The sequence below is a fragment of the Haliaeetus leucocephalus genome, unplaced genomic scaffold (assembly GCF_000737465.1).
Source record: "Haliaeetus leucocephalus isolate CR32 unplaced genomic scaffold, Haliaeetus_leucocephalus-4.0 Scaffold526, whole genome shotgun sequence".
Lineage (NCBI taxonomy): Eukaryota > Metazoa > Chordata > Aves > Accipitriformes > Accipitridae > Haliaeetus > Haliaeetus leucocephalus.
The window spans coordinates 4,047,529-4,061,122 of NW_010972962.1; the positions used below are offsets into that span (position 1 = coordinate 4,047,529).

The 13,594-nt window shown below is 37.0% G+C and overlaps 1 protein-coding gene across 1 annotated transcript in view; it reads left to right on the forward strand.

Annotated features, from left to right (window-relative positions):
• Positions 1–13,594, forward strand: part of MTA3 (metastasis associated 1 family, member 3) — a 136,635-nt gene that overhangs the window by 68,945 nt on the left and 54,096 nt on the right. The window contains 2 exon segments of the mRNA XM_010576535.1: positions 3,657–3,845; positions 9,145–9,219. Coding sequence (XP_010574837.1) covers positions 3,657–3,845; positions 9,145–9,219 — 264 coding nt within the window.

Here is a 13,594-nt window from a genome sequence, read left to right on the forward strand (position 1 = left end):
TACCAACACAATTCTGCTTACATTAAATGCTTTACTTTTTTCCATCAAAATAGTTCTTTAGCTTAACATTTTTCATTTTAAGATTTCATTGGGTAAAGAATTTCTAATAAATCCCACACATTGCTCATCCTTCTTACTGTATTCAGTAATTAACAGAATAGAATCATCCTTTCAGCAGTGTCATCTTACCTGAAAGTACATGTGCAGTGCTGCTAATAAAGGGATACACTTAGTGTTTGAGTGCCGTATAAATGTTTCTCCATTGCAAATGATCCATTAGGTTCCATTACACTTAATGAAAGGCGTATGTTATAATGAGGCACCAAAGGAGCCACCCCAGGTTTAATTATTGTGTCTGTCTGTTCTCATTTTCCTACCCCCTCAGCTTTTTAAAACCCTTCTCTTTTGCTCTTTGGCAATGTACTTCCTTCTAAGTTAAGAAAGGACATATTTGTCATTATAGTAGTTACTCTTTCAGACATTCCCATGTTAATTGGTAGCATATTTTGAGCAGCAGTTAAAGTTAGTACAGACGCTTGCAGAACTTGTGGTGTAACTCATTCATGCTTTGGAAGGGACATAGCGGCATAACACTAAGAAAATTATACTGTCTGTATTCTTAATGCAAGGCAGATAACCCTTGCACCTGAAGTGCTATTAATGGGGTTTCTGTACACCACATCTATGGTTTTCCAGTATTCCTAATTAGTTGTTTCAGTTAGAGATGAGTGTAAACAGACTGATACTAAAAAAAAAAAATACAATAAATGCATGGGTTATAAACATGAGTAAATTCAGGGTGGGTGTACACATTAAGGGAGGTCTTGCAGCTTAACAGCGAGTGAGAGGCTACTTTCAGGCTTCCTTATTTTGAAAACATGGGCAAGGTAATGAGACAAAGCAGGAAACTACCAATGCTTTTAGAAAACCCTACTGAAATACATGAAACTGTGTGTTTACCTTCTTAGATGATAGTAGATCTTCTTTTCTTACAGTGATAAAGACTTGTGAGACAGCCAACCAACTGAAGCTTGTATTTCTGGCCTTCTCAGAGGCAGTGTTTTATTTTAAAATGAAAACTGATCTCTGAGAAGAGAAAGAAACCAGGAAGACTTCCTGTTTCAGATTCCTAAACATTGTGTAGTGCATACACTGATGATGAGAGCCATTAAAGCAAAGCAGGTTGATGGAATCGCTTGCTCCTTGTGGTGGGCTTGTTCAGAAGAGCCTGTGCTACTTTACTGTAAGGACAAGGACGTAAATCTGGTTTTGGATGTCTCTTCAAAATGAAAAGTATGAGCAGGTTTTTCCTTTGTATTTTGAATGACATCTTTGTAATGATTCTTATTGGACTTCCATATATGTGGCTCCTAAGATAAACATGCCTAAAATATTATTGAATTATAGAATCCATACTCTGTTGCCAGTTTGAGTGCTTTGTTAGGGGCAGTTCGGTCTAGGTGATTTAGCTGACTACTGAAATTGCAGCTGGTTTGGGAACTGTGTGTTACAGCTTGTTTGCAGCATGCCCTGTCATTGCCTTTCTTCCCAGCTCCATGCAGCCCACCCTTAGCTTTTGGTGGATAGTTTCTTCCTTCGCTTGTCTAAATTTGGACTTGGAAGTTCCCTCTATCTGTGTGGCTAATACCTTTCCTCTGGCGGAACCCCTTGTCTCTGCTGGGCAGTATGCTCTGGGCAAGAGTTCTTGGGGAACGGTGGTTTTTCCTCTGTCCTTCAAACTCCTGTTTGGGAGAGGCAACACGAGGTCTTCCCAGCCTCCTGCTCCTTAGGTATCAGATACCCGCTAGTTGTTTCTTGCGGTCTTCTCATCCTTGGGTAAAGCAGATAAAAAGGGCATACTGCAGGACTTTTTGTCTTGGGCTCTAGTAATGTCTTCAGGCTGCTCTTGCTTTTGCTAGCAGTTTACTCACTGCAGTGTGGGAATTTAATTGCAGGTGAGGGCTGACAAACCTGCAGAAGGCAAAGAGTTGTTATCATGGGAACTGGTCAGTGGTCTGTCACACAACAGCTCCGTGAAAACAGTACTTATCCATGGAGTTCATTATGAATCTTTTCTTTAGTAATATCAAAAAAAGCTTTATGGAATCAGATGCTTATTATAGATGGAAAAATAAACGTAAGGCAAAAGCAAGATCCTGATTTATTGACTTCTGTTGTCATTTTTCAGAAGGTTGGTATCAGTGAATAGATCCAGATTTAGCAGCTGCTCAGAAAATGCCTGATATGTACTGCTTTTCCATGAGGGCTGCAATTTAAACAAAGATTTAAACCTTGGTAACACATACACTGTAGGAGTTCAATCTTTAGGCCTGGTTTACCCATTGCCTGAATGATAAGCAATAAACTAGTGATATCACTTTACATTCTCTAATCTGAATGTTATGGATTTTGGCATTATGTTACATATTTCCGTATTAGAATACTTCATTTTAACAATGGCTTTTTCTCAAGGCTGGTGAATTCAACCTGAGCCACAAGTAAAATGATGTATTGTAGGATAATTGTGACATTACTTCTTGCAGAGGAAGCAGTTCAAGAATCTTGCGCTTGATAGATTTCAAAGAGGTATATTGAAAGCTGGAGAAAGATTTTAGCCACTCATAGGAGATCCAAAAGATAAGGAGAATTCATTATTTGCAGTACATTTGTGTGCGGAAGCTCAACTGGATTAGCTCTGTTAAGTCCTATACTGACACATAATGCAAGAGCGTTCCTTCCTTGAAAGGTTTTGGGTGCCCCCCTCTCATGAGTATAAGGTTGTGTGAGAGATTGCATGCTACAGTTACAGCTCATCACTGAAGTGGGACAAAGAGGTAGGAGACTGATGTTACACAGTCACACACATTATTGCACTTTATACCTCTAATACTTCTTTCAGCATAGAAATTTAAGATTGTAGGGATGAGTCTTTTGGGATGCTGAGTCAGAAAGGCTTTTGTATGTTGCTCATTTTCTGTGCAGGTGGATCTGTGATGTAGTTGCTTACTTTTCATATTCCCCATCATTGGTTAGTGATGTAAGCATTCAGTGTCACCTGTAAAGTGAAGAATGCCCTAACTTGTTCGTTTTCTGTTTTTCGCTTTTTATAACAGAAAGTGAATTAACCAAAGAAACCTCGTTTACCCATCTCTGATGACAGAGTTTAGGAAGGGACAAAAATCTTGCTTGTTTTTCAGTATGATGATAATGAAAAGAATGAATGACTTCCCTCCCCAGCAATGAGAACATTGAGCACATAGCTAAACAGCTGGCCAGACATCTACTGTTTAGAACTTCTGTTAATTGAAATGGCTCTTCAGTCAATATATACCTCTGTCTCTATTGGGTTACTTAGAACCAATTTCTACCAGCTAAAGATTCTCTAGAAATGTTTGCTAGTAATTTGCAGGAACTATTAAACTAATGTCATTTTTAGTAAACAATTTATTAAGGCATTTCCCTTGCCAAAATAATTAATGAATTATTTTCCTTATGTTCCACAACAGAAAACCTATGATATCAAGATTGATTCTAAATTTAGCATTAGTTGAGGCTTCTTGCATGGCTTATAGAAAATAATACATTTAATTTGCATTAACTGAAATGGACTACTGTCTATTTAAACACGTTTTTTATTCTCTCCTTCTCCTTGCTAGTTTCATGCAATGGATACACTGCATAAACACAACTATGATTTGAGCAGTGCCATCAGTGTTCTAGTGCCACTTGGAGGGCCTGTCTTGTGTAGAGATGAAATGGAAGAGTGGTCAGCATCAGAAGCTAGTTTATTTGAAGAGGCATTGGAAAAGTATGGCAAGGACTTCAATGACATTCGACAAGACTTCGTAAGTATGAAAGTAGTACACTTTTCTGTTACTGTGTGTTTGCATGGGTGAGCATAACTGCTTTCTGTAGGTTTGGAAGATTAGCTAGAGGAGCTATCTGTATAGCTGATATATGTAATTAACATACAAATACATTGTATCTGGCTTGAAGGTCAATATGTTTTCTTGTTCAGTGCCATTCTTTGGGGAGGTGTTGACAGAAGATAATCTGTTTTAATGGTTTAATACCAAGTAGGATGTCTCATGCTGATGTGTTTTGATGAGGATTTTTACAAGGATTTTACAAGCATCTCAAAAAGTTCCAGCAACTTTTCAGAACTTTTCCACCATTTCCAGTGAAATTCATTAGTAGCTATGTGGCTGACTCCCCTGAGTGTTTTTGGAAAGCTGGGGTTTCCTTCTATGGTTAGAAGAGAGAAATTTATATTCAGATAGCTTCTAAGGTGCACTACAGGGAGTTATTTTGACATATTAGGTATTTTGGCACTTCTGAAAAGTAAAGGAAATGTTTTCCATTACGTTCTAACTACACTGGTATTGGTACTGAAGTATCAGACTATAGGGCAGCAAAGCTTTAAATTGCTGAATTCTAATGCAGAGTAATGGAATGAAATTGATTCTAACACTGATTGCTGGAATTGCTAGTAATTTGTCTACAAATTTTTTTGTACGTTTCTTGGAGAGCCTCTTGCTTTCAAGGAAAAAGATTTCCTTTGTTGTACTAACTTAAAGTTGGGCTTTGTGAAAAGATTAGGATTTGAGCCAAAGGTATTCTATTATTTAAGACTGAAGTGGATTGAAACATTTTTCACAACAATCTCATTCTGCTTGACTCTGAGAACTCAGATTTTTTTTCTTTGCAGAAGTTACTCATCCATGAGGGGAAAATGGTACTGTATGGTAAATGTAGAAGTCCTTCCAAAATAGGGTGCAGGGCAGTGGGAGGAGGCTTGGCACTGAGCTAAGCTGTCTTTCCTTCACTTTCATGGTTGTGAAATGAAACAGATAATTGAATGAAGGTGGGAAGGAAAGGCTATTGTTTTTGTGAAGAACTGACATTTTAACAGGTGTATTATATCTGCATGCTTAATTTTGAGATTCCGAAGCGAGAAAATGTTCACTGCATTCATCACATAAAGTTGAAAATTGCATCATGGATGAAATAGTTCTGTTAAGTTCAAGAAAATATGATTGGAAAATAATATTTTATAGAGTTTTAGAACTGAAATCTTAATGTAAACTACAGTTCCTTATTATTTCTCACGCAGATAAATGGCCCTCAGCTGTAACTGTACCATAGTTCAGTAGCTGTCTTCTAACTAAATGTTTCCTAATACATAATATTTGACTTTTCAAAATGCCTAAAGCATATAATACAGATTTTATTGGCTATTTACAAGTTGAGTCCTAACACAATTTGTGACTAAATATACCTAAGCCTTGTCTCTGGTATTTATGTAGTATTTTTATTTTTTGTATAATTTCTATGGTATGTAACATGTAATTCTGTTGATATGCATACAATAAAGTGATACAGTGGAGTAATGTGTTGCAGGAATTGCTTATGCATTTGTAACATTCAAATGCTAGATACTTGAGTGAGTCTACTAGAAGCTGTTTAAAATGTTCAGATTTTATCTCAGCTAGACTCCTGACACTCTCCCTCTTTCACTGAATCTTCCTTCCCAAAACAGAGATATTTTCCCTTGCCCTCCTCCCAAAGTGAGACACATGCACAGATCTAGAGGTAGCGTTGCATAGCCTACTGAGGGCACATTAATGATGAGTCAGAGTGCAGCAGAAATGGATGTGGGGCACTAATTAATTATAGTCTCATTTAGTTAGAATGGGGTGTTGTCTATCCTTAGTCACTTTTTTTTTTACCCGTGGAAAAGTGACATGTCATTTTTAAAACATCATTAGAAGAACATCTATTTTACATATCACTTTATATGGTATTGGTAACTTAGTGCACGCAGTCTTGATCTAATTCTATGTAATTTGAAATCTTTCAATTATATTAATCATTGTGTAATCTTGGGATATCTTAATTTCTCTAGAGTATAATTTACGTGTTCTCACTTGCTATGTTGCATTCTAAAAGTATAGGGATTTGAAAACAAACATTGGGTTTTAAGTAATCATCTAAAATAGTCCTTCAAGATTTAGATCATGGATATATGAAAAGCTTCTGCAAGGTGAGGTAGGAATAAATATGTAGCACTTCAGCAGTGATTTTCCATGAGAATACATTTGTCTATTACCATCCCTCTCTTCAGTGGCTAGTCATTGAAAAGTAAGTACTCTTACATGTGTTGTAAGAGCATGGACAAAGAAGCTAATGCACTGGTAGTATACATGCGAACTTGTTCGAGTGTCCCTGTAGGATTTAATGATAAAATTAAATCCTGTGGTGCCTGAGATTAAACTCAAACCTAAGCAGTCACGCAGTGGTGCCACAGTACAGGCAAGACTGTCATGTTGCATGGCAGAAAGTGGTTGGTAGCAGTCTCCTGAAGCAGAGGAGTTGCCTTTTCTGAATCGGCCCGGACTTGCAAGGCATGGCAGCTGCAATTGCAGCCCTTACATGATAGTTCTCTAAAGAGCGGGTTCATTTACTTTTTCCAGCAATTATTAAGAACTGGTGCTATTTGATGTTCAATGTGCAGCTCAAGCATTAAGCTATAAATGTTAAATATTAGTAAGCAAGACAATTATTATAAATCAAATTGTGTAAAAGAGTTTGCCTTTTTTTTAGTAGACAGAAGCTCATTTCTTATCAAATTACCAGTCTAGCCTTTGAATAATCATTCTCATCAGCTGTTGACTCATCAACTGTTATAGAAGCTCATTTGTTGAGGTTTTGCTGTTTTTAAGAACCTCTATGAATCCTAATCATCCTAAACCTTTTAAGTTAATTGAATTTACTTGATGTACTTGAATTACTTCACATCCCAGGATAGTAGAAAGGAAGAAGACTGAATATTTTATGTTCTCCAAATATAACTATTTTCCTAATGGTAAGAGACATCTGTTATGCTTGTTATTTCTTATTTTTTCATTATCAACAGTTTTCACAAATTTATAACTATTACTTCTCAAATATAGCAGGAAAGGCCTTGGGAATCAGACTTGAACCGTTTATAGAAAACAGGAGCAACTGTTTTCCAACTTAAAAATTTTGGAAACATTCCTTGAAGTTAACATATTCATTTTAAGATGCTTTATAATCCTAAGGTTTTCCTGCTGGTCTGATTGGAGTGGGCCATTTTTACCCTGAAGAAACTAAAGAAACTGAAAATTCCCTCTCCCTGTTTTTGTACTGCTGACACCTCTCTGCTAATTTTCTCCTACAAAAATGTCACACAGATGGTCATTTTTACTTCTTTCAAATAGCGTTTAATAGAATTTGGTAATGAGAGTACATTATTCTATGGCTTTTCACAGCTCCTCTGGCAGTTCAGAGCAACCTCTGGAAAATTCACATCCCTCTACAGTGTTTTGTCATTTAAGTGCGTAGGTAAACAGGATACAGGATATTCATAGTTAGTGTGTCAAACAGGTTTTCTGAGTTGTGAATCAAAGTGTAAAAGGATTATGGTTGTCCATCCAAGCATGTTACTTGCCTTTCTTTAATTGTAGATGCCTACTGAGTGAATGAATATACTGGTGTCACAGTCATAGTTAAAATAGATTGAAGTATTTTCTAGAGAAATGGCAGACATAATCTGTAGCATGAATGTGTTAAGTGTTCAGGAAGGAAAATAAATATGGAGATGCTAAAATGTACTTGTTGACAATGGAAGGTATTTGGGGTGACAGTGTTTCATCTGGATGCCAGGAAGAATATGGACCTAAAGACTGAGAAGCAGCTCATCTGATACCTCACACCAAACACATGTTCCTGTCGCTGGCCTTTTCTTGGGCAGACTTCTCTTAAGGCATAATTTACCTGAGAAAGTAAAAGGATTTCAGTAAACCAAATTGTGTTGCTATTTATTGGAACATCAGCTTCTGCATTTGTTACACTGCTACTTTTTAATTAAATGCAAATGGTCAGGGATTTACACGCTGTGGTACACTGCCTGAGAAAGAATTCACAGCTAAGACTGTGGACCTGAATCCCAGCTGATGAAAGGCAGAGGTGGGAGCCAGACTCAGTTCCTCTTAAGTGTCTGCAAGCAAGCAGCATGAAAAACTGGCTGTGAGCTCTGCATGCAGGGAGAGGCAGCTTGATAAGGTGTTCCTCTGTTGTTTTAGGAACTTAATTAAAGGTTCAGGAACATATTCTTTTGGCTTAATACATGCAGAAGGCCTCAAAGTGGAGTGAGTAAGGTTGGAAAGATAAGTTTCCACACCTGTGTTCTCTGGGACTTCCTAAAAATGATCTTCATTTCTGGGAAGCAGAGAATATTGGTGTTAATGCATGCATCTGGAAAATACAATGCACAAAACAGTAGCATCTTCCTAGGTTATGAAGAAAAATTGCATGAATTTTGTACGAGAAGTACTAATTTAAATTATAGAAACCATTTATGGAGTCAAATAGATTATTTGGTAGTAATTAAAAATGGCTGCTGCATGCTTAATTTTCTCCCCTAAACTTAGGCTAATACATTTTTGTTTTACCAATGAACATGTGCACCCAAAATCATCATCATCATCAATTGCCCTGAGTCTGCACGGAGATTCTTGTGAAACATTCATTGAAAGTGTCACTCTTGTTGCTCAAGGTAGCATTTGTCCCTAGCATCCTTTCATTTCTTGTTTAATGGTCAAGGGTATGTGGAAGTTTGTGCGAAACCTAGTGGTATTGTATGAGAGGCTGAGTTGTTATGTGACTTGAAAAACCTGTGAACTAAGTACAGTAACCACTGTATTTATTAAGAGTAAAATTGTCATGAGACTCAAATGCAGTCTTGTCAAGATGATTTATTTTAGTTCTGAAATTGTTCTCCATCTGATACACTTTTAATAGAGATACTGCCTTCTGTGTTTCCTGGTGGAAATCTGGATTCTGTTTCGATCATTTTCTTTAACTATATGGCTTAAACAGGATATATTACATTTGGATTTGGATGTGTAATATTGCTGTAATTCTGCATCCTTGTTAATGATAAGGAAAGGTTGTGTATTATTAATAGTAGTATGTATTCATTTGCATATGGGTTTTAATGTAGGTATGTAATATATTCACATTTTAGTATTTGTGTATCAACTACTTGATTTTAACGTGTTTAATAAGATGTGGACATTGCAATTTCTTGGAACTGCTTTAATTGTAACAAATGTTTTTCAGCTCCCTTGGAAGTCACTGACTAGCATCATTGAGTATTATTACATGTGGAAAACCACTGACAGATATGTGCAGCAGGTAATTTAATGCTTATTTCAGTCTGCCACATTCTTAAAAAATCTGAACATGTTAATGCATAAAAATCCGTTTGTGTTCATAAAAAGAGATATGGTGGGAGGTCTATGGTAATATTTCAGGCTATAGACCAGTGGTTTTGTGCTGTTCACAGAGTGCATTGTGAAATCCTCTGATGCCTACTGTACATCACATAGCTGTGAAGAGCTTTTTAAGCCATTTGTATTGTATGGTGGTGTGTAGCAATATGATTCCTGGTTCTTACTGCAGTATGGGATAAGAAGGAAATGGGCTGCAGAGCAAATGCTTTAGGCTCTGACGCTGTGCATGGGACTGAAGGAAAAGGAAAAATAACATTGTTTTAAAGTGGTTGCTAATGTTATGAACCTTTTATTGGTACTTCACGATAAAACATTACTTTGGCATTACCAGGATTTAAGAACAAAATTGAGAACATTCTGCATACAGTGGATGTGTTCGTCCTTCAGATTGAATGTTCAGTTGGTTGGGTTGCTCTGGAAGCAGAAACATAAGATTATATTGGGTACCGACACTGGGATATTTTAAGAAGGTTTAGGCAAAATTTTAGTGTTGGTGCTTTTTATATATTGCACTCCTAATATATTTACTCTTTGGTTTAGATATATAAAATATTTTAAAATACACCATTTTAATTTCTCATTTAACATTTAAGTTTGTAGCCCCTTTACTTGCTGCATAATTAGTGGCAATGTTGTGTACAGCATGGTGAAAAGCAATTTTATGCTGTTATGATTACTGTTGTATTGTTAGATGGATCTTTGGAATTGTTCCACATTTGTTACAGTGTGTCAGAAGGATGATTGCTTCAGGTTGTTCTGGTTTATTTGAAAGCATTTCTACATCGTCTGGTTAGGATATGGAAAGTAAGGGAATTGTCTTTTACCACGTAGTAGAATCTTGGACTATCACTAGTACCTTTTAGTTCTATGGATAATACAAACAGAAAATAATATGCTGTGTATAAAGGCATGTTTTTCTGGGTTTGTCGCCATATATTTCACTTCTAACACTTTTTTTGCGCTGTTAATCTTTATCCTAGAAAGGTATTGCCAGCAGAGATTTCCTGTGCTGTTTGTCAGCTCTTAAGGATTGGGTGACAGATGATCTTGAAGAGTCACATAAAAAGATATTATTAATACTGAAAGCCATGGAGTAAGGATAAACTGAAGGGCAAATTGAGTTTTGTCAACACTCTTAGGTTGTGCAGAGACTGATCTTGTTTCCTGTGCAATTTTTCTGAAATACTTGCTCTGGAGTGGTTGGCAAAAGACCTAAGACTCCCTTTCTAAAGTTCTCTAGGGTTTCACTGTGATTCTGTTGCTACAATGATTAAGGTGTGTGATGGTGTGTTGAGTTTGTGTATCCTTTCACAGGATTAGGTTTTTAGCCTCACAAGAAAAGCGCATAGGCTTTATGGTTATCTACAAATTGAATGCTCTTATAAATGTCTGTGTTTTACTTGTAACGAAGTAAACTTAGAACATCTGAACTCAGAACATGGCAGTACACCACAGGTTTGAATGGTTTAGACATGTTCTTTCAGGGTCATGCATATGATCATCAATAACAAAACCAGTGTAGGCCAAATACCTCATTTTTATCCTGGTTAACACTTCTGTAATCCTTCCTAATGAGGGACCAGAACTTCTTCCTGCCTTTGTTTAGTTTGTTCTGGAATGGTAAAAATAATACAGTTCAGTAAAAATGATATCTGTAGCGGTTTTTTCCCCACCAGAACAAGCTGTGATAACTGAATGCATTTCAGGGAGAAAATATGTTCAGTAAGAAAGTGGCAGAGTCATTCTTATCTAAATATCATGCTTGAGGCGTAGGGCAGCTTGAGGGAATGGGAAGACAAAAAGATCGACGTACATGCTTGAATCTTATGCATAAAATACAGTCTCTGAATTCTAGATTGGTGTGATTTAATATGAAAATTTGCTCTTTAATTATCTTTAATTTTTTTGTGTGAATTGGCTGCATTATGTCAGGCATAAGAAAGATTTACTTAGGTCATGGTTTAACCCCAGCCAGCAACTAAGCACCATGCAGCCGCTCGCTCCCTCCTCCCCCTCTCCCAGTGGGATGGGGAGGAGAATCAAAAAAAAGAAGTAAAACTTGTGGGTTGAGATAAGAACGGTTTAATAACTAAAGTAAAATAAAACACAATAACAACAACAGTAATAATAAAAAATATAATACTAATAATTGTAATGAAAATGAATATAAAAAAACAAAAAAAAGAGAAATAAAACCCAAGAAAAGACAAGTGATGCACAATGCAGTTGCTCACCATGTGCTGACTGATGCCGGAGCAGCAATCTGTGCCTCCTGGCCAACTCCCCCCAGTTTACATACTGACCATGATGTTCTGTAGTATGGAATATCCCTTTGCCTAGTTCGGGTCAGCTGTCCTGGCTGTGCTCCCTGCCAGCTTCTTGTGCACCTGCTTGCTGGCAGAGCACGGGAAGCTGAAAAATCCTTAACTTAGGATAAGCGCTACTTAGCAACAACTAAAACATCAGTGTGTTATCAACGTTATTCTCACACTAAATCCAAAACACACAGTACCAGCTACTAAGAAGAACATTAACTGTATCCCAGCCAAAACCAGGACACCTTGTCATAATTGCTACTAAATATTATTCCTGCTTGGTAGCTAAAGGTGGTGATTTAATGGCAGGGGAGATACTGCTGCCACCTTGCCTTCAGAGCATGTTCCCTTGACATCAGGGTGAAGGGAAATAGATATGTTGAAGTTCTCAGTCTGTGCTGAAGCTGTTTAGCAAAACTAATTCAGGCCTTGGGTAATCATTCTTGGTGATCTGGCACTTTTCATGACCACTACATTATACAGTGTTTGAGGAAGGCCAGGTGGCTGATACCACTGAATGAAATGTGTTCTCATTATTTGAAGTGTTCTTAAAAATCTGATTCAAAGTGAAAAGACTTTTACTGAGACTTTGCAACAGAAGAAGGAGAACATATGTAAGGATAACTAAATTAATGTACTACAATAATATATTTCCCTCTCATTTATTTATTTCCACTGTTGAAAACAGTACTAATGTAGGGAAATGGTAATTTCTTGGGATATTTGTCAGTTGATATTCATAACAAAAGTTCTTAAAAAGAAGTAACATTCAGTTTCAAGGGTAGCTGATTAAAAGTAGTGAAGCCCAGGTGAAAAGCAGGGTTAGTGTAGCTTGACCTCCCCTACAATGCAGTCTATAAGACTTGTTTGAAATAGTTACTGTTTAAGATCAGATGTAAATTTTTTTTTCAGGAAAAGCATCGTCTCACTTTGTTACATTGCTCCAGTGATATATTACTCTTGTTGTTTCAAACTGGTGCTTTGTTTTTTGTCTAAATATTTTCAATTTCAACTTCCAACCTTTACAGTTTACCAGTTTTCATCCTCTAAATTTCAACAGGCAGAGGTTTCATCTAAGAAATTGCAACTATTTGTTGATAGTTTTGTTTCTGCATCCTTTCTTTTCTCTCCGTACTTAAAAGTCGATAGGTCAGTGTGAATTCAAGCTGTGATATTTTCTTTTGCTTTTAGAGAGCAATGCTAACCATAGTTTTAGTGTGTAAAAATACAGCTTATACTGAAATGGTATTGTGTGATTATTTCATAGAAGGTGGCATATCATTTATTTTAGTAAATAAAGGATGAAAGCAATTGCTAATACTGCATTCCTTACAGCCCCTATGCCAGCACTAAAAGTATGCCAAAATTTAATTAATGTGTATAGTCACTTCTCACTGACACTGCCATCAGGGCTCGATACAGCTTCCTACAAATGTCTTCACATTTTGGAAGTGCTTCAAGGCTACTTTCCTCATTTCTTTCCCTGTATTGTGTTTTTCTCTTTTGCTCTGATGATCTTGCTAGGTGTGCAGTGAGATTTATTCGTTCTTTTTGTAGAATGGGACCGGTTTGTGATGAACCTCTGTGGAACACATTACCTGCTGACCTACAGTCTCGCATGCTTTTTCAGTTTGAAAACAAATTCTCTGTTGTTGGGTAGAATATGAAAAGGAAAAAGAAACAGTTGTGGAAAGCCTGTGGCCTGAAGCTGTTAAGCGGAAAGAGTTCACCACTGAGAGCTCTTCTGCTGGGGCTGTGAAATGTTCTCAGATTAAAAACTATCAATTTATGAGACTTGGAGCATGCTGCTGCTGCTGCTGCTGTTCTTTCTCCTTGCTCTTGTAGAAACTGATTTAAGCAGACAGAACATACCAGGTTTCCATTTTTGCCACAGGCCTGTTGAGGGTAGTGCAGTGTTGCCAAGCCTGGTGCTGGGGAAAGACTGCAACTGCACCAGATGTA